The sequence below is a fragment of the Carassius auratus genome, chromosome 50 (genome assembly GCF_003368295.1).
Source record: "Carassius auratus strain Wakin chromosome 50, ASM336829v1, whole genome shotgun sequence".
NCBI classification, from domain to species: domain Eukaryota; kingdom Metazoa; phylum Chordata; class Actinopteri; order Cypriniformes; family Cyprinidae; genus Carassius; species Carassius auratus.
In genome coordinates this window covers 3865084-3888718 of record NC_039292.1, presented here as the reverse complement: position 1 = coordinate 3888718, position 23635 = coordinate 3865084, and the positions used below count along the sequence as shown (strand labels likewise).

At 39.3% G+C, this 23635-nt stretch overlaps 2 protein-coding genes and 1 pseudogene across 2 annotated transcripts in view; 2 read left to right on the top strand and 1 right to left on the bottom strand.

Annotated features, from left to right (window-relative positions):
* LOC113066682 (uncharacterized) overlaps positions 1-23635 on the bottom strand; it is a 672150-nt gene that overhangs the window by 467727 nt on the left and 180788 nt on the right. The gene's annotated exons all lie outside the window — the stretch shown is intronic.
* On the top strand, positions 2435-4679 carry LOC113066368 (D-glucuronyl C5-epimerase B-like; annotated as a pseudogene).
* Positions 5696-23119, top strand: LOC113066685 (activating molecule in BECN1-regulated autophagy protein 1-like). Its single transcript, XM_026238638.1, has 19 exons — positions 5696-5962; positions 6762-6978; positions 7825-7883; positions 7972-8155; positions 8379-8551; positions 8664-8730; positions 8837-10302; positions 10430-10516; positions 10614-10796; positions 10951-11031; positions 11700-11800; positions 11975-12085; positions 12247-12435; positions 12566-12720; positions 12932-13071; positions 14602-14700; positions 14782-14981; positions 17001-17141; positions 19844-23119. The coding sequence occupies exons 2-19, from the start codon at positions 6847-6849 to the stop codon at positions 20368-20370; spliced, it is 4095 nt and encodes a 1364-aa protein (XP_026094423.1). The 5' UTR covers positions 5696-5962; positions 6762-6846; the 3' UTR covers positions 20371-23119.

Below are 23635 nucleotides of genomic sequence, written 5' to 3'. Positions count from 1 at the left end.
AGAAATATTAGTTGCTAAGACGTTAATACAAATAATGAAAAATTGTTACTTGAGAAAGTAAAATATTTAACTGCTTTGATAATAAACTGTGACATAAACAGTTAACATTGCCAAGGCATGATAATATAAAAATAACTATACATATTACATACTATATTGCCAAATGGAGCAGTGGTCAAAATTTTACATCTGCAAAATGTTCATTATTTTACCAAAAATAAGAGGGATCATACAAAATCCAGGTTATTTTTCATTTAGTTCTAAATAAGATATTTCACATAAAAGATGTTTACATATTGTCCACAAAAGAAATAGATGAATTTATAAAAAATAACCCTGTTCAAATGTTTACATATGCTTGATTCTTAATACTGTGTGATCCAAATAAATGTAATTTTTAACATTTTTTTTTTATAGTTGTTCATGAGACCCTTGTTCGTCCTGAACAGTTTAAATGCACGCTGTTCTTCATAAAAGTGATTTCCAGCATCTTTTGGATATTTGAACCCTTTCCAACAATGACTGTATGATTCCAACAATGACTGTATGATTCCAACAATGACTGTATGATCCATCTTTCCACACTGGGGACAACTGAGGGATTGTATGCAACTATTACAAAAGGTTCAAACGTTCACTGATGCCCCCGAAGGAAAATCGATGCATTAAGAGCCAGGGGTGTAAACTTTTAGATTAGATTAGATTCAACTTTGTCATTATGCAGAGTACAATTACAGAGCTAATAAAATGTAGTTAGCATCTAACCAGAAGTGCAAGAATATAGTGTTTTATATACAGTACATAAAAGTGCAGAGTAAGTGAAGCTATTATATGAATGTACAGTGGAGTTGCTACATACAGTATTGAGCAGAGTATATACAGAATATAAATATGAATGCAAATGTAGGGATTGTATGTACATTATGAACAGAGCAATGTAGGATTATATATACACATTATGAACAGCAGCTAGGTGAGAACAGTGGTAATAAATACAGTTGGATGAGTGTGCAAAATTGTTGTTAAACAATGTATTCTATGCAAAATAACAGTAGTGCAATGATATTTTTATAGAAATAGTTTACTGTGCTTTGTACAGTAACAACTTTAGACAATTTACAGTAATAGCTAGAATAGTGTGCAGTCTGTGCAAAATATGAGTAGTGTAAATACACTTAAAAAAAAAAAAAATTCAAAATTGTTGGTGGCTCACCACACAGCCAGGTGCTGCACCTCATCCATGTAAGCTGACTCATCGTCATCCTTGATTAGACTTTTATTATAGTGTTGGAACTATAAACAGGAACGCAGTCATGGGTGAAGAGGGAGTACAGGAGAGGACTCAGTAAGCAGCCCTGTTTTTAGTTTTTCATTTAGTACCGCCATTTAGAAGCTACAGAAGGGCTACAGTTTTAACTTCTTTGTAATAGTTGCATTTTAAGTCCCTCATTTGTCCTCCATGTGAAAAGATGGATCTCAAAATCAGTTTTGAGTCAGTTTTGAAGTTCAAATATGCAAAAGATGCTTGAAAACCGAAGACTCTTGAAGACTCATGACAAAAACAACAACTGTGGATCATCCAGTAAACAACACAGTATAAAGAATCAAGCATATGCAAACTTTTGAACATCGTTTTTATAAATTCGACTATTATTTTTATATATTTATCTTATTCAGGTCAGTGCTAAATAAAAAAAAACATGCATTTTGTATGATCCCTCTCATTTTGGAAAAACAATTAACATTTTGCAGATACTGTGAAGTGCATGTAAAATTTTGACCACAACCTATACACAATATAAGTATTGATATTTTTCATTACTTGTACTAATTGTACTGTTTACGTCTGTGTGTAAGTGTTTTAACTCTGTTCTTTGATATACCTTAAAAGACATAAAGGATACCGTTTCTCAGTCTTAAAATGTTTGCAATCGTTAGATATTGTAATAGATAGAAACTTGTTGCACATACCTGTCGCATGGTCCCTGTTCCTGATTTTTCAAATAAACAAACTCAGACATGGATTCACTTGGTTTACAGAGACATCTTGCGATTATGTTCAGCAACGCAACACAAGCAGCACTATATGGACTTTATTTATCATTCAAATTTTCAATAAGATTCTGCACAGACAATCTTTTTTTTTTTTGTATTTGTACTCTTTTTAATTACCCCTTGTATTGTTCAAACATGTGAACAAGTTGAATTTTACATTTATTTTGAGTGTAAGCCTCAACCATACGATTTCAGGATACCAGTGATCTTGATGGTAAGACTTTATATTTATGGGGTATTTATATTGTGGTTATTATATGACAAAATGGTGGGACCCATATTTACCTCTGTCTGCAGATGCTGCACCTCAATCGCTCTAACAGGACCGTAAGGGTTTCCTGAGATGTTCCACTATCACCGCATGGCTGTGATGTGACAATGTCTGGTGGCTCGCATCAATCACAAGACTCTGATTGTCATCTGTGCTGTGTTTGCTCTCATCACTATACTGTGGAACAAGTGCTCCAGTGACAAAGTCCTACCCACACAGATCAGACCTCAGCTGGAGTTTGCACCCACCCCAGAGAAGGATGAAGAGAACGGGCAATCGCCAGAAGCACCGCCTGGATCCTAACAAGTCACTTACAAGCAGATTGACTGTCTTATCAATGAGGACATCATCATAAAAGCCCATAAGGAGGGGGTGAGGTGTATCTGCCTTTCAGTTGGGTGGAAAGGTACTTTCACATCTACAGGCATCTTGTACAGTTTGATGGTATGGAATGGTTTGAGTTCTACCACAGTTACTCACAGGTGTGCGCCCAAAGGGAGCCTTACCACTCGGATGGGGTCTTCATGTCCTTTGAGGGCTACAATGTGGAAATGCGGGATCGGGTAAAATGCATCAGCGGTGTGGAAGCTAGTTTGCATAATATAGGCGTAGTCAGCCCTGTTCATATAGTACCACCATCCTGTAGAGTTCAGCTCCAATCCCAATCAAACACACCTGAACCAGCTACTCTGGGTTACTTTTTGTAAATTGGAAAATTACATTCAGAAACTGTATTTGAAATGAATGAGGAACAAATAAACACAGATACCAAAAAAAAAAACTACATTTATTTATTAAGATTTATTTTTTAACATTTGGCATGCCCTGCACATAGCAGTGAGCAGCCGCAGACCATTTATTCCCATAATGTATACGAGTTTAAGGCCCTGTTTGCACTAGTGCATTCGTTTTAAAATGAAAACGATCTTCATCCACACTTGCGTTTCAGAAACTATCTCAGTCCACTCTACACAACCTGAACGCATGCCACATGACTATTCATGCAAGTACAACCATAGGTATATGTACGTCGATGCCTCATTAGTGACTGTTTCTATGGGCCGCTATATGTAAGCTGTCTGCCATATTGTAATGGTCAACTTGAAACATTCATCATAGTAATCACTGAACGCACTGGTGTAAATGTAGCCTAAATGTTAAAAGCAGGGGTGCTCAATCCTGTTCCTGGAGATTGACCTTCCAGCAAAGTTCAGCTCTAACTCTAATAAAATGCTCCTTAACCAGCTAATAAAAATCTTCAGGAACACTTGATAATTACAGAGAGTTTGTCATCCCTAAGGGTTGCACACTGTCCAAGCACCAGGATCAAGGTCGTTTTGGGTTTGTAAACCATTTTGACACAGCAGGTATGAATTCCTTGTTAAATTTTAGTGGATGTGTATTTAGATGAATCAGCTGTTTTGCTATGATGATCATAGATGATTACTTTGTTGTACTTTCATAGAGAACTCTGATGGTGTGTCTTTGGTCTTGGACAATGCAAAAGATTTCGACCTTACCTTTGATGTGAAGTTTGTCTCCAATGGTAGCATCTCTGTGGTTCTGGAGACCAGAGAAATGGGGCCTCCTTACATCATCCATTACATCACTAGTCCACTCCTTCTTTCCTTTAATGACTGAGAGATCATCTATGGCACCGGCTCTTGAGCCTGATGGAGTACTGTCAGTCGCGATTTAGTGACAGATTTGTGTAAAGGAGTAGGTTTGTCCAACACCAAAGTGGTGAAGGCAACCAAGACCATGCATCGCCATGTGGTCCAGCTGGTTCTTAGAGGTTCTGGATTCATCAGGAATATCATTGTATCTTCCACTGCAGGCATGGCTGCCTTCTTTGCCGCCAGTGATTGGCTTCTTCATAACCAGGATGAGCATGGCGGGTGGCCGATTAAGGTGACCCGTAAGCTCAGAGTGGGTTTCAAGAGCTTGGAGCCCCGATGGTACTCCGCCATAGCCCAAGGCCAAGCCATGTTGACACTGGTGAGGGCGGACTTTGGAACAACATGGCGTCAAGGCGACACTCTTGAACAAGTACGACTGGTATGAAGAATACCCCACAACGCCTAGTTAGTTTGTTCTTAATGGCTTTATCTACTCTCTGATTGGACTCAATGATGTGGCAGAGACAGCAGGCAACAAGCTTGGTTGAGAAGCAGGTGTACTCTTCAGTCAAGGACTGGAGTCGCTCAAGGCTATGTTGCCATTGTTTGACACAGGTTCTGGAACGGTTTATGACTTGAGACACTTTACCCTGGGTGTTGCCCCTAATTTAGCACGCTGGGACTACCCCACCACGCACAACAACCAGTTACAGCTGCTTGCATCAATTGATTGATGTGAAATGCTGGAAAATTTACCTGAAAGGAGGCCGAGCCAAGCACAACTAGACTTTCTTAGATGGCAATTTTATATAGAATTTTGAATTACTGTTTGAGAAAGAAGTTAACTGAGCATTAATAATTAAATAAGCATTTTTACTCTACGTGAAAAGGGTTTGATGTTGTATCCATCTTGATTACTTTAAATTGCCTTGCTGAAGAGCTTGAGTTGTTGTACAGACTTTGAAAATGGAGACACCTAAAATATTTCCAAAATATTATGGTATATTCAATTTTGATGCATACAATTAGTAAATGTGAGTAGTCAAATCTATGAATAGGTTATATTGTAAAAATGTCATTATTGTTCCATAATAATTAGTGCTTTGTATTAGAAATATTTTACCTTTGTATTTTAAAGCACAATCCTATCATAGGTCTTTGTGATTTGATACAGTTTGTACAATTTGAATAGTTTTTTTTACAGTATGTAGCCTAATTATTTAAAGCTTAAATAAATGTGCTATTTGAGCGGTTTTAAAACTGTGTGAACAATCATTGCTCATTATTTGAAGTACCCCGGAGTCCCATGTAAAACCCTGGCAGGTGAATATGGTAAGCATTAATCGTTGTGATGTCCTTGTGGCAGAACTAAGTTAGAGTGATTGTATCTGATCATAACACCATGGTATTTTGATATATATCTGTATCTGATCATAACACCATGGTATTTTGATATATATGGTGATATATATCAAAATACCATGGTGTTATGATCAGATACAATCACTCTAACTTAGTTCTGCCACAAGGACTTTGACTTTCTTTTGACTTTGATTTCCTTTAACACTATTCAAATGCCTTAAAACCTTAGAAATACTATTCTTTCTAAGTTATGAATACATATATATTAAATAAATGAATTCCAATAACCTGTAAATTATAAAATAATATAATTTCCTGTCGTTTTCTGAGGCGATCCACTCTGCATTCGATTAACGGACCGAAAGTAGTTCAATGCAGTCAGCTCTCGATTAGTATGCCTACCTACGCAGAGCTACCCACAAACCAGTTAGCTAGCATAATTTCTCCTATAGCCACCACAATACAATCTCTCAATGTCCCGATAATCCAGACGGTTTGATTGAGATACTCCTAAATGACATGAATGTAATCCGCTTGCTGCTTCGGATCGGTGGGTTGTCAATCCAGGTCGCCTAAAAACGACCCACCTCGGCTAACAGGCTAAGAAGCTAACAGCGTCTTCGATGACATTTCTGTGACAAACACCACAGGACAGGTCTGTAAAATATTGATAAATTGGCTGTTTAATCTGCCTTCCAACACAGTCTTAGTGTATGTGTGGTTATATGTTTGTTAGAACTAAGAAATGTGTAAATAAATAAACGTTTAGAGCGAATAAATGATAGCTAACACAGTGGCTTAGTTCAGTTTCCATATTTGGGCAGACACGGCAATGAGTTATTGTTAGTTGCACGACCAAAAAACTTTAATAAATGCCTTTATTAATGCTGTTAATGTGCATGTTTTGTGGTCCGTGGTTTGCTGTTGTTTAAATGTGAATGGAGATTTCAGTGGCATGGTGTGGATTTAAATGACTTGATTGTTTACATTGTTCAGAACATCTATTAGGACTTTAATTGTCCTCAGCAACATCAAATTTTCATATTAAATTACTAAAACAAAGTCAAGTTTTGGTTTAATATCATGGCAAAACACACACAGGGTTTACTTTTGCAAATCTGTTGTCTAAAGGATGGTAGAGTGATGCTTCATGGACTTGATAGCTGGGCACTGTGTTTTTAGTGAAGATACATTTAAAACTGTTAAAACTTTGAATCAAGGGTTTTGTTGCATGATCGGTTGGTTTTGTACAGACATCTGTCTGGAGATGAGCTGTCATCATTTTGCAAGTCTGCATTGAATGAGCAAATGAACTTGATAATTTGTATTTAATCAGTGAATGAACTCTCATAAGTATGCGTCTTTTAAATGAATTGCTGATAAGTGATGTTTCTTACAGACCTGTAGATTATTGTTTGTTGATTTAAGCTCATTTCTTTGTGTTTGTCCACTAGTCTGCATGGCTGAAGTGCTGCTGAGTTAGTGTCTGGCCTGTGTGCAAGGAAGGCCGGCCAGGCCGTGGAGCACTAGAGAGGAAAAATGGCAGGGCAGAACAGAAACTCTGTGCTGATCCTGTCGGGTCGAGAGCGAGGAGCTCGCATGCTGGGCTCCCAGCAGCTCCTGCAGCAGCTGGTGGAGGACCGAACGCGCTGGATGAAATGGCAAAGCCAGGTAGGGTATAAATCTTAATGATTCTAATGGTTCCGTCTGGCCTACAGTCAGCAGATGTTTCTATATAGACCAATTTTCAAGATATCAAAGTCAGAATTATGTATTAATTCAACCTTGTGCAGCAAAGAATATTCAAAGGCTTTCACACCCATACAGGCCATCAGCTGAAATTGTCTTATTATTAAATGTTTTCTTATAAATTTATTAATTAATCAATCGTTATTATTCTTAAGAGTGTTTTGTATTTAATGTGCATGAAAGTGACGTGACGTGGCCAAGTATGGTGACCCACACTCGGAATTAGTGCTCTGTGGTTATCCTATCCTGAGTGCACACACACAGCAGTGAACACACACACACACGCTCCGTGGACACACACCCAGAGCAGTGGGCAGCCTTTTTTTTTTTTTTTATTATGGAATATTTTACAATTAATTAATTTAGTTTTCAGGGATGGTGGTGTATCTTATAACAGTTATATTAATATTAATGTTCTTGTTTTAATGTAGAATAATAATGCAATAATTTGGTCATTGTGTGCGTTATAAAATATACAAATTAGATTCTTTGACAGTTATTGAGAGGCTGAATTCAAAATGTGTAGCACAGTACAATAAAACAATTGTCACATCAAGATTATGATTTATACAGATTGAATGCAATTTTAGCAGATTTAGAATTTTTATGGTTAGATTTAATTTATTTTGAAATAACAGTTAATATTAATATAATTAATAGAACTTAATTGTTAGATTGTTATTGTTTATTTAGTCTTCGATTGACCCTGAAACTTCACTAAGGCTCCATGCCTGCAAATTATATTCTTTTTGTCAATTATTTCTGCAGAAAGTAGAGTTGCCGGAAAATCCACGATCAACCTTCCTGCTGGCCTTCAGTCCAGATAGGTAACATTTATATTTTAAGAATAAATAATTAAAAAACTTCTGTTTCCCTTGCTTCCAGAGATTGTATTTACATTTCTTCCTTTTCTAGGAACCTTGTGGCCTCAACCCACGTCAACCATAACATCTACATCACAGATGTGAAAACAGGAAAGTGCCTGCACTCTTTAGTGGGCCATCGACGCACACCTTGGTGTGTGACCTTTCACCCCACCATCCCTGGCCTAGTTGCCTCTGGGTGCCTTGATGGAGAAGTCCGAATTTGGGACCTGCATGTAAGTGTCAGTTTAGTTTAATGTTTTAATATGTGCGGAGCTTCCCCTTTTGCAAACATTGTTATCTTGTGTGTTAGTTACTTTGTGTTTGATTTCCATACCGTTCAGTAGCAGCTCAAGTCTGTTTTTCTGGTCTGATCATATTGCATTATATACTAAGCATTAGAAACCCAAACGTTGCTGTTTAAATGAATGTTGTGGATGTTTTTCCTCTTTTTCCCAGGGTGGAAGCGAGAGCTGGTTCACAGAGAGTAATGTTGCCATCGCTTCTCTAGCGTTCCACCCCACAGCTCAGCTCCTGCTCATCGCCAGCAACAACGAACTTCACTTCTGGGACTGGAGCCGGCCAGAACCTTTTGCTGTGGTCAAGACTGCCAGCGAGACCGAACGTGTCCGGTGTGGAACCAATCCTGTTAATTTATAGTGGCCACTGACAAATAAAAATGTACCCATTATCCTTCCAGTAATCTTTAAAACACTTAATCCTAAATTTGTCTTTTTTGACCAGGTTGGTGAGATTTGATCCTCTGGGTCATAATCTTTTAACAGCTATTGTGAACCCATCCAACCAGCAGGTTAGAAACAACCTTTTTTCCTGCCAAAATAGCTATTCTGTTTTTTCCTGCGTGCATTTCCCTTTTACAAACGTAATTTTATGAGTGTTTTACTGTGTTCCTGTAGAATGATGATGACTCCGAGGTCCCCATGGACAGCATGGAGATGGCTTTGTTCCGCCAACGTTCTCTTTTACGCTCTCCACCTGTGCGTCGGACACCAATCCTGCACAATTTCCTGCACATCTTGTCCTCTCGCTCTTCTGGATCACAGGCTGGTGATCAGTCCCGCCCCGCTCCAGAGCCCAGAGAGCCTCCCAGCATACCTCGGTTCCAGTACCCGGTGCGGACGGAACCAGGTGACCGCTCTGTCTCACAGGGCTGCACGCAGCATTTGGGTCTGGGCTGTCTGTGCAGTCGCTGCGCTGCATCGCGGAACTTATTCACACAGAATCCGACAGGCCTCCAGCCTTCGGATTTGCCTCAACTGCAAACTCAGTCGGGCCCCTCTGCCTTCTCGCCCACCCCTAGCCAGACCCGCACCTCCACGGACCGAGCTTCTGCTTTTAGCAGCGTGTTCAGCGGGGCTTCAGGGAACTCTGCGCATCCGGGACTCTTGCCTCTTAGGACTATAGATCCCTTAGGGTCACAAACACCCCGTCCTCTTGAGGCCCCTGGGCGTCTCCCTGGGGCTGATTGGTCTGGCAGTCTGCTGAGCACGGGACATGAACATGGGTTAGGTGCGATTGGGGTGGAAAGCAGCACCGGAAGGGGTGTTGTGCCCCCTCCTAGGACGAGCTCCTCTTCTATGGATCTCCTCTCCCTGCACAGGTTCCCCGATGGTTCCTCTTCATCACCCATATACACGTCTGCTACAGAAGGGCGAGGCCTAGTGCTGCCTGGGACGGAGCCCAACCGGGGACGAGCCAATGACGGCACCAGTAGTGGCCATCACCCATTCTATGACAACACCCAGCGCAACAACCCCGCCTCCATACGCAACGTCTTGCAGTGCAACCTGAGCCGTTACTTCATGGAATACGAGCGAATGCAGGAATTGGAGCGACCCGGCGGCGGCCGAGAGGTGACTGGTGGACCGGGACCCATGCAGGAGCTCCTCAACCGTGGTATGGACACAGAACGTCCTGGGCCTTCGTACAACGGGTCTTCCCACACTGGAAACGGAGGCACGGTCGCCGGCCCCTCTCAAAACCACCCTAATCGTTGCCGTTCGTGCCACAACCTCCTCACCTTCAACCATGACACCCAACGCTGGGAACGTTCCGGTCAGACCTCGTCTTCCTCTTCCTCACAAGACGTACCATCATGGCCGCTTTCAATGCCTCCGTTTGAGGACCCTGGTCAGGGTGCACGAGTGGAGGCCCAGGCCCCTGAGATGAGGCCCATGGAGTTGGGCGAGGCCTCCTCTGGTCTACAGGGCCAGCAGCCTATGGGTCTGGTGTACAATCAGGAGACGGGGCAGTGGGAAAGCGTGTACCGGCAACCAACGGCAAGCGCTGCTTCTGAGGCAACACAAGACGCCTTAAACCCAGAGGTGCCTGTTGATAATCCGGATGAGGACTCACTCAGGAGGTGGGAAAGAACAAAAACTAAATTTGGTTTTTAAGGAGTGGTCACATTAGCAAAATTTCAGTAAAATATTTCACTGTACTGCACGTTTACATTTGCCTTTCATGTTACTTATTTGTTTCCTCTTCAGGAGGTTGTTGGAATCGTCACTGTTTCCATTCTCTCGATATGATATGTCTGGCTCCAGAGATCATCCCATATACCCAGATCCTGCCAGGTACCTGTTTGAAAGCCTATATGTACAAAGTCAAAGCTGATTATTGGACTTTAAATTCAGAGTTGGACCTTTCTGTTCCTTTTCCACATTTCCTCAGGCTGTCTCCAGCTGCTTACTATGCTCAGAGAATGATCCAGTATCTGTCTCGGAGAGAAAGCATACGCCAGCGTTCCCTTCAGAATCGCCTGCGGACGCTGTCAAACTCTCAAGCCGACAGCCAGTCAAACAACCCCTCCTCCATGCCACCAGAGGCCAGTGATGGAGACTATGAGGACATCGAGTGAGTCTGATCAAACTCATTGAGTCCTCACTCATGCATGCATTCATCTGTATTACTGTACAATTGCAATTACAGTTTAAGAAATCATGTGTTCATCCCAGTGGTTTTGGATTTTGAGTAAGAATGCAATATTTATTTTCGCTTTTGTTTACAGGGAGCCTGGAGACAGGACAAGACATCGAATGCCCCGCAACGCTCGAATGTCAGCCCCCTCTCTTGGGCGCTTTGTCCCACGGTTAGTGACGTTTAACATAGCCTGTCATAAACTACTATGCAAAGGTTTATTGTTTAAAATGTATTTTGTGAGAAGTCTTAGGCTCATCAAGGCTCCATTTATTTGATCAAAAATGTGAAATATTATTACTATTTAAAATAACTGTTTTCTATTTGAATATATTCTAAAATGGATTTTATTCCTGGGGTGCAAAGCTGAATTTCCAGCATCAGTACTTGAGTCTTCACTGTCACATGATCCTCCAGAAATCATGCTAATATGCTGATTTGGTGCTGAAGAAACATGTTCTTATTATCATCAATGTTGAAAACAGTTGGAAACTGTAAAACATTCATCTTTGATGAATAAAAAGTTCAAAAGAGCAGCATTTATTTGACATAGAAATCTGTTGTAACATTATACATGTCTTTACTGTTACTTCTAATCAACTTAATGCATTCCTGCTAAAGAAAAGTATTAATATCTTAAAAAAAATAATAATAATTACTGACCTTTAAAATTTGAATATTAGTGGTATATGAAATATTATTCTGTGATTATATTTTTGGTGGTTTATTTCTTTAGATAAATTTATAAATTAATTCAGATATACGACTTAATATGTTTATGCTAATAATGTATCTGTTATGTCTTATTAATGAATACGTTCTTGTTATTTTTGTGTGAAGGAGGTTCCTGTTGCCAGAGTACTTGCCCTACGCTGGACTCTTCCATGAGAGGGGTCAGTCAGGCCTGGCCACTCACTCCTCCATTAACAGAGTATTAGCAGGTACAACAAGCAGTTTTTCTATTTCTTGCCATTTCGTTTCACATCTTTCTCATTTTGTTTAATTTACAAAGCACTTTCAATCATTTTTATCCCATAATGTCAGAAACACTAGAATAGTGAATTTGAACTAATTGAAGATAATTAAATAGATCTACCCATAATGCTCTGTTGCAGGTGCATCTATAGGTGATGGGCAGTCAGCTGTGGCCAGTAACATTGCCAATACCACCTACAGGCTGCAGTGGTGGGATTTCACCAAGTTTGACCTTCCAGAGATCAGTAATGGTACTACAATCTTCTGAGTACTATTGCTTTTTTGTTGTTGTTTGTTTTCCTTTCTGGAGTTTTTGCACATATAATCGGCATGACATTATCGGAATATAGGTAGCTTGTTTCACTTCTTCAGAAGCTACAAAAAAAAAAAATTCTTCTTGTTTTCATTTTAGCCACTGTGAATGTGCTCGTTCCTCACTGTAAGATCTACAACGATGCCAGCTGTGATATTTCAGCAGACGGCCAGTTGCTGGCCGTGTTCATTCCCAGCAGCCAGCGGGGTTTTGCCGATGAGGGCATCCTAGCCGTCTACTCCCTCGCTCCCCATAACCTGGGAGAAATGCTGTACACCAAGAGATTTGGTCAGTGTTGTCGAACAGTACCTCAGCAGCTCATTTTAGCAGTAACACTCTGACCATTCCTATTATTTAATTTTTTTTACTTTTTAGCAAGAAATTCTTCTTTGAGATTTGTTTGTAACCTGCATTTCAGGTCCAAATGCAATCTCTGTGAGTCTTTCACCCATGGGCTGCTATGTGATGGTGGGACTGGCCTCCAGACGGATCCTGCTCCATCCCTCCACCGACCACATGGTGGCACAAGTGTTTCGTCTACAGCAGCCACACGGAGGAGAGACCTCCATTAGAGTAAGAGTTTTTGATAAACTAAAGATGTCTGCAGTAATGTAAAAATTTATTTATTTTATATCATAAACTGATATTTAAAGGTGAGTTTTTGTTTCCCCCTAGACCCACCAAAGCTAATAAGCCGTAAAAAATGAGACCGTATTGTGACTAAAACCTTAGTTTTTCCGTTTTCTGTGTGTTTGATTGTCTGCTTTCTCTTGGCCTCCTGTAGATGATGTTTAATGTAGTATACCCAATGGCTCCAGACCAGAGGAGACACGTCAGTATTAACTCAGCCCGGTGGCTTCCAGAGCCAGGCATGGGATTGGCCTACGGAACCAATAAAGGTGACCTGGTCATCTGCAGGCCAGTGTAAGTACACAACAGTCACCAAGCAGAACATCTGATCCACATGCATCTTTAGTCCATCGCAAATTTGAATTGGCGTTTTATGCCCTTTTTTATTTAGATAGGACAGTAGGTCGACAGGAAGTGAAGTGGGTGTGAAAGAGGGGAGTGGGAACAGGAAATGTTTGCGATCTGGGACTCAAACTCAGGATTTTTCTCATAAATCTGAAGTTCAAATGAACAGCATGTCTTTGAAATATAAATATTTTGTAACATTATAAACTACTTGACTACTTTTGATCTAGTTAATGCATCCCTCTGAATAAAAGCATTAATTGCTTTCTAAAAAACAGTACTGTCCCCGTACTTTTAAACAGTGGTTTTTTCATTTATTTTTGATTAATTAACATTCAATATTCACCATTTCTCTCATATTTAACATGACTATTATGCCTTAACACATTTTCTCTAGCTAGCTTCTACTTTTTTCTACAGAGGAAGTGATAATGATAGTTTGTTATAAAAGTTTGTTGATATTATTGGATGGTACCAGTAACTTTATGGCTTCCAGCCCAGATGTTTTACCAGTACGCCACACCACCCAGCAAGACAAACAAAACAAGTGCCACCGTGAAGCACAGTAGCTATGGAAATTACAGATAAACCAAACACAGTTTATCAGCGAAATGAAAAAAACAAACGCATTTTTACAACCAGTAATTTCCCTAGACGTGTTCCAGAGCCTGTGTCAATATTGACTTGCTGAGTTAAACATGCCAAAGACTCTGAGTTGATTTATTATCTGTCTGTCAGCAGTTCATTTTCAACAATTGAATAGTCAAGCGAGTTCCTGATCCCAGATCAGTGTCGGTTTTCAGATACGAGGACTTTTGATAAACCACCGTGTTACCTGAAGCCGCCTTTCATTAGATTACCTTCTTCATTAGTGGCAGGAAACTCTGGTGTTCGACTGGAAAGAAGCAATTATTGTTTTTTTTAACAAGGTTATAGGCCACATTACCCCTGCGCCCCATGAATTTTGCAGCTCTTTGCTTTCAAGGAATTCTCCTCCAATCTGATGGCTTTATAATCAGATCACAGCCCACGCAGACAGATGGAGGATGTCACAATAATTCCATTTCTTCTTTGCAATACAGTTGTTCAGTTTTGTAATTTGGTCAAGTCTGGGTGTATTCTTGGTCTTAAACGCACTTTCCTAGATCTGCATGGTACTTTGGAATACTTGATTCTGATTGGCCATTCTACAATCAACTGTTTTTGTATGATGATGCTAAACTGTACAATCGACCGTGCTCTGATTCAACGGATGCCCTACATTGGGATGCAAGATTGATGGATTGCAACACTCTGCAGTTTCCTACTTCTCACAAGATAAACTATGATATTTAATGTCCATTTGTTTATTTATATGTTTGCTGTGTAATAAGTGGGATAATGTATAATCAGCCGTATGACATGAAGCATACGTTGCCGTTTTTGTAGGTGTGAAAACAAGATGATGAATAAAATCTAAAATATCTGTTTTGTTGTCAGTGATTTCCGCAGTGATGGAGACAGTCCGTCGGATCTGAACTCGGATTCTTTGTTTACCGTGAGCAGCAGCAGCCGAACCCGCGGAGTGGAACGCCCAGGGTCAGAAATTAGCTGAATCTGAAGTCACAGCTTGTCATAGTCCTATATCCAGAAATGCTCATCTTTTTTTATTTCTTACAGCACCAGCAGGTCCGGCTGGCGAGTTGACCGAGACATGGGCCTTATGAACGCTATTGGCCTGCAGCCGCGTCAGGCCGCCCCTTCTGTGACCTCACAGGGGACGCAGACACCAGTAGTGCGACTGCAGAATGCCGAGACACAGACAGAGAGAGAACTTCCTTCAGCCAGCCCCTTCCAGAGCACACACACATCCAGACACAGTAAGACGTTTGTATCCACTTATTTAAAAACAAGAATATACAGTAAAAAAAAGAAAAACGTAGGGAAAAATAATCATATATAAACTAATAAAATCAGAATATGAAATCATTTTTATTTATATGCACCAATATAACATGCATACAAGCTAAAAAAGCAGTATATCCCCACATATTCAGCTGGGTCCAAAAACTACTGAAAGTACTTTTTGTTTTTTTGCTACAAATCATATTATTCTAAAATATATTTAAAACAAAATGATACTTTTAGAATTACAATTTTAGTGAGAAATGAACTAAACTCTGATATTTCTCATTTTGTTGGACCCCTTTTTGCTTTCATGACATATGCACCAATTAATTTTTGTTGTAGTTTTTTTTAAAAACCCTGACACTTTTTTTTCTTGTATTTACCATAGTCCTGTACAATAGGTTTAAATCCATCCAAGTTTAAAAAACATTGTCATTTTGTCAAAATATCATTTTAAAATTACCTCAATTCTCAGAGATCCCCAAACTGTTCGCGCGAAGCTGTTCAAAAGATTCAGTTTCCTTAAACCCCACCTTTCGGTAGCATACTGTGTTCTGATTGGTCAACTGACATTTTGAAACTGACACTGTCAGTTTTGATTGGTTGTTCCGCACACAACTTCATGGTAAACAATGCGTTAGCATCTTTTTGGGGTGAATTATGTCTTATTCCTCTCATCGCGAAGCAAACAGTAAAATAAAAAACTTGAACAGTCTCGCTGCTTTTTCTTCTGTGTATGCGTATTCAACCCGCGCGCTTCAGTTTGAATCTGAATAGCGCGTTCAGCGCGGGGGCGTGGTCACATTGGATATAACGAAGGGAGACATGAAAAACCGACATCGCCTTGTTTTCATATGGATTATTTTATCACAGAATATCTGTTAGCAGCACTTGTTACACTTCATTTTAATGACATGTTTGTAAATGAAGATCAGCAGCGCAGACAAAGGCTGCAGACAGCACACATACTGATAAGACGCTCGGGAGAAAACACATAACTTCATAATCATACTTCGCGTTGTGATTCGGAGATGCTTGTTGGTCTAAATAAAGTTGGTAATGAACCCTCTTTTATGGCCAAACGCTTTGAAAATCCCGCCTTGTACTCACCAAGATTAGAAAAGCAGTCATCAGTGAAATGTTGTGAACACAACAAAAGGGATTTGTTGTACTGCTCTGGTATTGTGGTGAAAATGAATTTTAGCCATTGGTTCTTCTGATCTTCAGTGAAAATAAAACAAACTTGCCTTTACAATTAAAAACACACTGTCTCCTTGACATGATGCTCTGACACCAACCAGAGCGTCTGTGTGGGGGGGTGGGGCAGGTCAGAGTTCCGTTTCTCTCAAGACGGTAGGCGGAGATTATTATGCAAAATGTTCTAGTGACGTACATAGAGATGGGCAAAAGATTTGAAAATCTATAACGACTCGTTTCAGCGATTCAGAGTCGACTCCTTACTTTAGAAGCCAATAACTTTATAAATCGTGTACTTTTTGGTTTAATTACTTTGCACATTGTTTACACTGATGGACAGCTACATCATACACTGTAATACAGGTAATTTTTGATTTCCCATCTGTGTGGCTCTTTAAATGTGATCTTAAACTCCAGATCTTCTATATATTTTCAATGAAATAAATTATTTTAAATTATACAAGGAAATGTTTGATTTTCACAGTTTTTCCGAACTGGTTTAATTTAATAAATTGAACTCATTAACAGTTTTAGGATACATAATAGCCACATAATCAATATGTCAAGATTTCTTATTTTCATACAGCCAACAAAATCATATTGAATATTCAATATATATATGGCCCAGATGTAATGACACTAATGCTAAAAAAAAAAAAACCCACAGAGAAGTGTCTTGCTCAAGGCCACAGGGATTCTAACGGATATCTATAACGCTCCAGTTCATTTCTCTGAAACCATGTTAAGTAATATTGATTATGTCCACTCAGCTGCAAAATGTGTTACTCTTGCAGCGGTTCAGACAGCCAGCACCAGCACCAGCACTGAGAGACACACACACTCCGAGACAACACGCACAACGTCACACACACCGGTTCAGGCATCGGTTTCAGAGGGACCGCTGAACCGGACCAGCTTGCCCACCACATATCAAGGTAAGTGCTTTGACTCACTCTTTCTCATCCTGTCTCTTCCTCTCTCGTCGGACATAGGTAATGTAGTGAAATAGATTGATCTCTCTGAGATCTGTGTTGTGTCCTGCTGAGGGCTTTACACTGTTATTACTGTTTCAAGTGCTTTATTACCTGCTGTTAGCTGGTCTAATTAAATCTGCGCCCTTGATTTAATTGGACCCAGTGTGCACACATGGAGAGTTAATAGATACCTCTCTTACACGATGTTGTTGTTTTTTTTCTTACAGTGAATCTTATTTCACTGTATATTTAATTTCATATCATGATCCAAACACAATTAATTTTGCTTATAATTCAATGCAATGATATTTTTAATTTACATTTTATTGTATATATTTTAGTTTTAAATAACCTGGGTGTTTTTGGATAATCTAGTGAATTTAATACATAAAAAAAAAAAAGGTGCTTCATCTCAAGTGATTATTTTTCTTCTTCTTTTTTTTTCTTTTTTTAACTTGATGGATGCGACCCCCAAAAAATATTATTTATAAAATAATAATATTATAGCTTCACATTACTTAAAGCATCTGAGTTGAAAACTCAGTAAATAAGTTCTTCCTTGTCGTAATTCTGCTTTTGCATTGTTCCAGGGTTTGTCAGCAAGCAAGCAAAAAAAAAAAAATATATATATATATATATACAGTCTTGTTCAAAATAATAGCAGTACAATGTGACTAACCAGAATAATCAAGGTTTTTAGTATATTTTTTATTGCTACGTGGCAAACAAGTTACCAGTAGGTTCAGTAGATTGTCAGAAAACAAACAAGACCCAGCATTCATGATATGCACGCTCTTAAGGCTGTGCAATTGGGCAATTAGTTGAATTAGTTGAAAGGGGTGTGTTCAAAAAAATAGCAGTGTGGCATTCAATCACTGAGGTCATCAATTTTGTGAAGAAACAGGTGTGAATCAGGTGGCCCCTATTTAAGGATGAAGCCAACACTTGTTGAACATGCATTTGAAAGCTGAGGAAAATGGGTCGTTCAAGACATTGTTCAGAAGAACAGCGTACTTTGATTAAAAAGTTGATTAGAGAGGGGAAAACCTATAAAGAGGTGCAAAAAATGATAGGCTGTTCAGCTAAAATGATCTCCAATGCCTTAAAATGGAGAGCAAAACCAGAGAGACGTGGAAGAAAACGGAAGACAACCATCAAAATGGATAGAAGAATAACCAGAATGGCAAAGGCTCAGCCAATGATCACCTCCAGGATGATCAAAGACAGTCTGGAGTTACCTGTAAGTACTGTGACAGTTAGAAGACGTCTGTGTGAAGCTAATCTATTTTCAAGAATCCCCCGCAAAGTCCCTCTGTTAAAAAAAAGGCATGTGCAGAAGAGGTTACAATTTGCCAAAGAACACATCAACTGGCCTAAAGAGAAATGGAGGAACATTTTGTGGACTGATGAGAGTAAAATTGTTCTTTTTGGGTCCAAGGGCCACAGGCAGTTTGTGAGACGACCCCCAAACTCTGAATTCAAGCCACAGTACACAGAGAAGACAGTGAAGCATGGAGGTGCAAGCATCATGATATGGGCATGTTTCTCCTACTATGGTGTTGGGCCTATTTATCGCATACCAGGGATCATGGATCAGTTTGCATATGTTAAAATACTTGAAGAGGTCATGTTGCCCTATGCTGAAGAGGACATGCCCTTGAAATGGTTGTTTCAACAAGACAATGACCCAAAACACACTAGTAAACGGGCAAAGTCTTGGTTCCAAACCAACAAAATTAATGTTATGGAGTGGCCAGCCCAATCTCCAGACATTAATCCAATTGAGAACTTGTGGGGTGATATCAAAAATGCTGTTTCTGAAGCAAAACCAAGAAATGTGAATGAATTGTGGAATGTTGTTAAAGAATCATGGAGTGGAATAACAGCTGAGAGGTGCCACAAGTTGGTTGACTCCATGCCACACAGATGTCAAGCAGTTTAAAAAAACTGTGGTCATACAACTAAATATTAGTTTAGTGATTCACAGGATTGCTAAATCCCAGAAAAAAACATGTTTGTACAAAATAGTTTTGAGTTTGTACAGTCAAAGGTAGACACTGCTATTTTTTTGAACACACCCCTTTCAACTAATTGCCCAATTGCACAGCCTTAAGAGCGTGCATATCATGAATGCTGGGTCTTGTTTGTTTTCTGACAATCTACTGAACCTACTGGTAACTTGTTTGCCACGTAGCAATAAAAAATATACTAAAAACCTTGATTATTCTGGTTAGTCACATTGTACTGCTATTATTTTGAACAAGACTGTATATATATATATATATATATATATGTAAAGCAATCTTGCCTGCTAATGTTTGTGCATATTTCTACAGCAATATAGCAACATTTGTTTCAAAAAGTTATAACAGCCAGTAAAATGGGATCGTTTAGCAACACTTCTGATTTTCCTAAAACAAACAATTATCAGTTTTTTTTTATTTTTGTTTTTTGTTTTTTTTTATATGTAAGTGCATGCATACATTTAGCAGACTATTTTATACAAATCGCTCTCCCTGTAAATCGATCCCATAACATTGCCGTTGCTAGCTAGTTGGTTTGTGCTACAGGAAGGATTTTTTTATGCAATCTGAATCTTGAAAATGTTTGTTTTACTGTTATCTGATATGAGCATCTCATTGTTCTGTCTGTTTTTTTTCTAGTGGAGTCAGCAGCCGAGCCCGGCTTGGGAGAAGATGCGCTCTCTCGGATTCGCCGCCTAATGGCAGAAGGAGGAATGACGGCCGTGGTCCAGCGGGAACGCAGCACTACTATGGCCTCTATGGGTGGCTTTGGAAACAACATCGTGGTCAGTCATCGGATTCACCGTGGCTCACAGACCTCGGTCAGGACGACTCCGGTGGGAAACCCAACCTCCGAAATGCCTGCTGGACTCGGTATTTCCACTCTTTTTCACACTGAACCCTTGGTAGACTCAATAGAAGCTCCTGGGCCTTCAGAGTCGCGTGGTGTCCAACTTCCATCACGGTATACAACTCATTCTGAGTTTCCGAGGGCATCTCCTATTGTTGAGATGGACTTGTATGGCGATCGTCAAGTTGATGATGTGCAGCACCACCCATCCCCGAGCGGTTTGAATATGTCCAACCATAGCAACAACAATAACAATGACCATAGCTACAGTGACAGTCGGAGCCGAGATTACCCTGATGACCTGTACGGCAGATAGTCCTAAGTCTGGTTTTCACAGAGATGGACATCTCAAAACTGGTCTGCATGGTGCTGGAGCATTTCATGGTGGAATCTTTGTTACATACATGACATAGCATTTAGGGCGGAGCCACTGAACTTCCCGCCTCAGTTCTGACTCCTCCCACTCTGGCCTTATTTAGGATTGAAAGAGTGCCAAGTTTTTCATGGCATCTCCCTAACAGGGAGACGTCATCCTCACCCTTTCTTTCAAAACGACAGATTCTCGCTTTGGGGAAGTATCATTATTGCACTTGCGCTTTGCACTTAAGTTATAATTTTTCTTCCTTTCAAGGTTGAGTGTCAGACTTTTCATCATTCCATGCGAGAAAGGGCAACATACTTGAATCCTTCCGCTACTGCAGTACGGAATTAAATGGTTGTAGTTAACCACCGTTTCAAGCTCCAGGAAAAAACGATCAGCCAATCGAAGTGCCAGATGAGGCTGGAATTCCTTTGGATCCCATGGGGTCCGTTGTCTGCAGGACATTTCGGTTTGAGGAATTGTAAAACAGTACAGACTCTTCACAGCTAAACACTAACTCTAACAACATCCTCTAACGGTTTTTGCGTTCAAATTCAGAGATTATGCTTGACGTGATTGTTTTTGGTTTGCGATAAATGTACTTTCAGTGATCAAGTCTTTCGGTTGAGCAGTATCTAGAACAACGTCTGCTAGGAAGTTCTCAGACTGGAAAGTCCCACTAAACTTCCAGATGGTGAATTTTATGATGGTTTTTAATTTGAATTTATTTATCCGTCGTTTGGAAAAATACACTTCTGAAAGCATGTCGTCTGTAATTGTCTGTCGGATAAAAAAAAGCAGTTCAGGAAGCCTCAAGTTGGTTCAGATCTCTCATCGCTGCACGTGTGTCCAATTCCAGAGCTTTTAAACAAGGAGGCGGGCCAATTGCAGAAGGCGGAGCTTAAGCAAATTAGCATGTAGGCTGTAGAACGCACATGCATATCAAGTGAAATTTTGGTACGCTGAGCAGTTTTTATTGGGCTTTTATACATTTGTGACTGTTAACTTGTGTGTATGAGTCGATTCACGTTCATTGTTGAGATTAAACACAATGCATTTTTACTAATCCTACTGATGCGATTTCCCCAAAAATACCTTAAACCATTAAAATTATTGTGCCAGATCATTTTCATGCTTCAGACTCAACACTTTTTGCTCAATTTAGCCAATTCGACATTAATTCACCTCAGATCATCTGATTGGCCGTCTGTTCCATTCTATCAATCACAACAAGCCTTTTATGACGCAAAAGCAACAACTGGCAAGTGATTGCACTTAAGAACCCTTTTGTCTTTCCAAACTGCCCCGACAACAGCATTATAGACAATAAACTAGAGGTATCTCTATCATAAATCTGGATTATGGTTGAGAATCACACTTGAATATCCCATAATAGAGTATTTCTTGGACACTGGACACTTAGGAGAAAAACGGCCCTATATGCACGCACACTGCTGAGAGTCACTAAAGACGGACACTGTCTGAATGTGTATATGTGTGAATGAGTATGTCTGTGAGCGTGTGCCACTAAACCTGGAGTGTTTAATTATAAATAAATGTAGCATTGTAAATGTAGAGCTAATAAATCGAGGGGAAAAAAACACTTAAATCCATATTTCAGGGTGGGGTTTGTTCTTTTATGACATACTTGCCTTGTGTGCGCTATTGTGCTTGATTAGATTCTCGTGTACGATTGGTCAACTCTAGCGATTTGAGTTGTCAATGCATTTGCATATGCACAGGCCTTTCGTTAACAAGCATTTATGTAATTATCTCCCTCTGCTTTTATTTGTGTAAAAGATTTTATTTTAGCTGCTTGGCTTGAATTAGTATCTTTTTGGGAAAAAAAAAATTAAAAAAGAAAAGCAGTCCCCAATAGGTTTTGACAAACAAACAATGGTTTGTGTTTTGAAGGTTTTGGATGTAAGATTCTGATGGATTGTGTTCTCATCACAAACAATGGCAGCTGAGGAACCTCTCAGAAACCACATACCCTTTGGCATTTTTCCATGAGTTCAGTGCCTTGGGGAATCTCCTCCTTACTGAACCACAAAAGCCGTTCTGAGGTGCGACAAAACCAGAATAGCTTCTACATAAGCCTTTTGACCGTTGAGTGTTTTAGTTATTGGTAGAAATATTGGTAACTCTGAAGTCGGGTTGTGTTGGCTGTTATTTTTTCGATTATTTATTTTACCCTTTGTGTGAATGACAAATGCAATCCTGATTTAAAAAAATGCTTCTATGATAAGAGAGAAGGACCTTTTTATGTTATACTCCATCAATGACTCATCTTTTCCTGATTTGATTAATTTCTGACCATAATGCATACCTTATTTTTATGAAGTCATTTCATGCAGGGTTTATTTTAGATTTTTTGGCTTCTCAGATGAGAATAGCTGACAGTGACAGAAAGTGTGACATTTTAAAACTGTAATTGTGTTCTTGTTGGATGTGTGGTTATGTATATGCTCTCACTGCTGGATCAGTACCGTAGCTGAAGTCATGATGGTGGAAAAGACCAGAATTCTACTTTCTCTCCTGACCAGACAAGGGGGGTGTGTTAAGACTTACCATAAATGTGCAGTTGGATCTTTATTTAGTGATAATGAGGATCAGGTGTTGTAAAAGAATTTTGTGGGACACCAAAGATCCTGTGGTAATGACGATTATGAGAGTTTGAATAAAATGGGAATATGGAAATAAATTCAGTTGTTTTTTATATTATTTATTTGTATTCATTTAAGTATTTTATTCCTTTAAAGATATGCTGACAAACATGATTTAGAATAATAGGAATTACAAAAAAAAGAAAGATAAAAAACTTGGACATTAAAAAAAATAAAAAATAGGTGGACTAATACCGGATACATTTTCCACAAATTTGTATTATTATTTTGAATATTTTGAAAAAAATAAAATAATAAAAATTGTAAAAAGAAAAATGTTTTGTCATAATTTTTTATGACTGTTAAAGGGTTAGTTCACCCAAAAATGAAAATTAGACTGTTTTACTAGTGAAATACATGAAGAACCTAGGTGTATATGACTCGTCATATAGCTCTATTATAGTAGTCAGCGGGTGTTGCAGTTGAACAGTCCACAAGTCGTCAAATAAATAGCGTGCATTCATAATAAAACCTCCCTTACATGGATCCAGTGGGTGAATAAAGTCCTCCTGTAGTGAATCCACGGGTTTTTGTAAGAAAAATATCCATATTTC

Coding starts and splice junctions, on each gene's coding strand:
- LOC113066685 (XM_026238638.1), top strand. CDS start 6,847: ATGGCAGGGCAGAACAGAAACTCTGTGCTGATCCTGTCGGGTCGAGAG. Junction 8,552..8,663: donor AGCGAGACCGAACGTGTCCG/GTGTGGAACCAA, acceptor TTTTTTGACCAG/GTTGGTGAGATTTGATCCTC. Junction 17,142..19,843: donor CTTGCCCACCACATATCAAG/GTAAGTGCTTTG, acceptor TTTTTTTTCTAG/TGGAGTCAGCAGCCGAGCCC.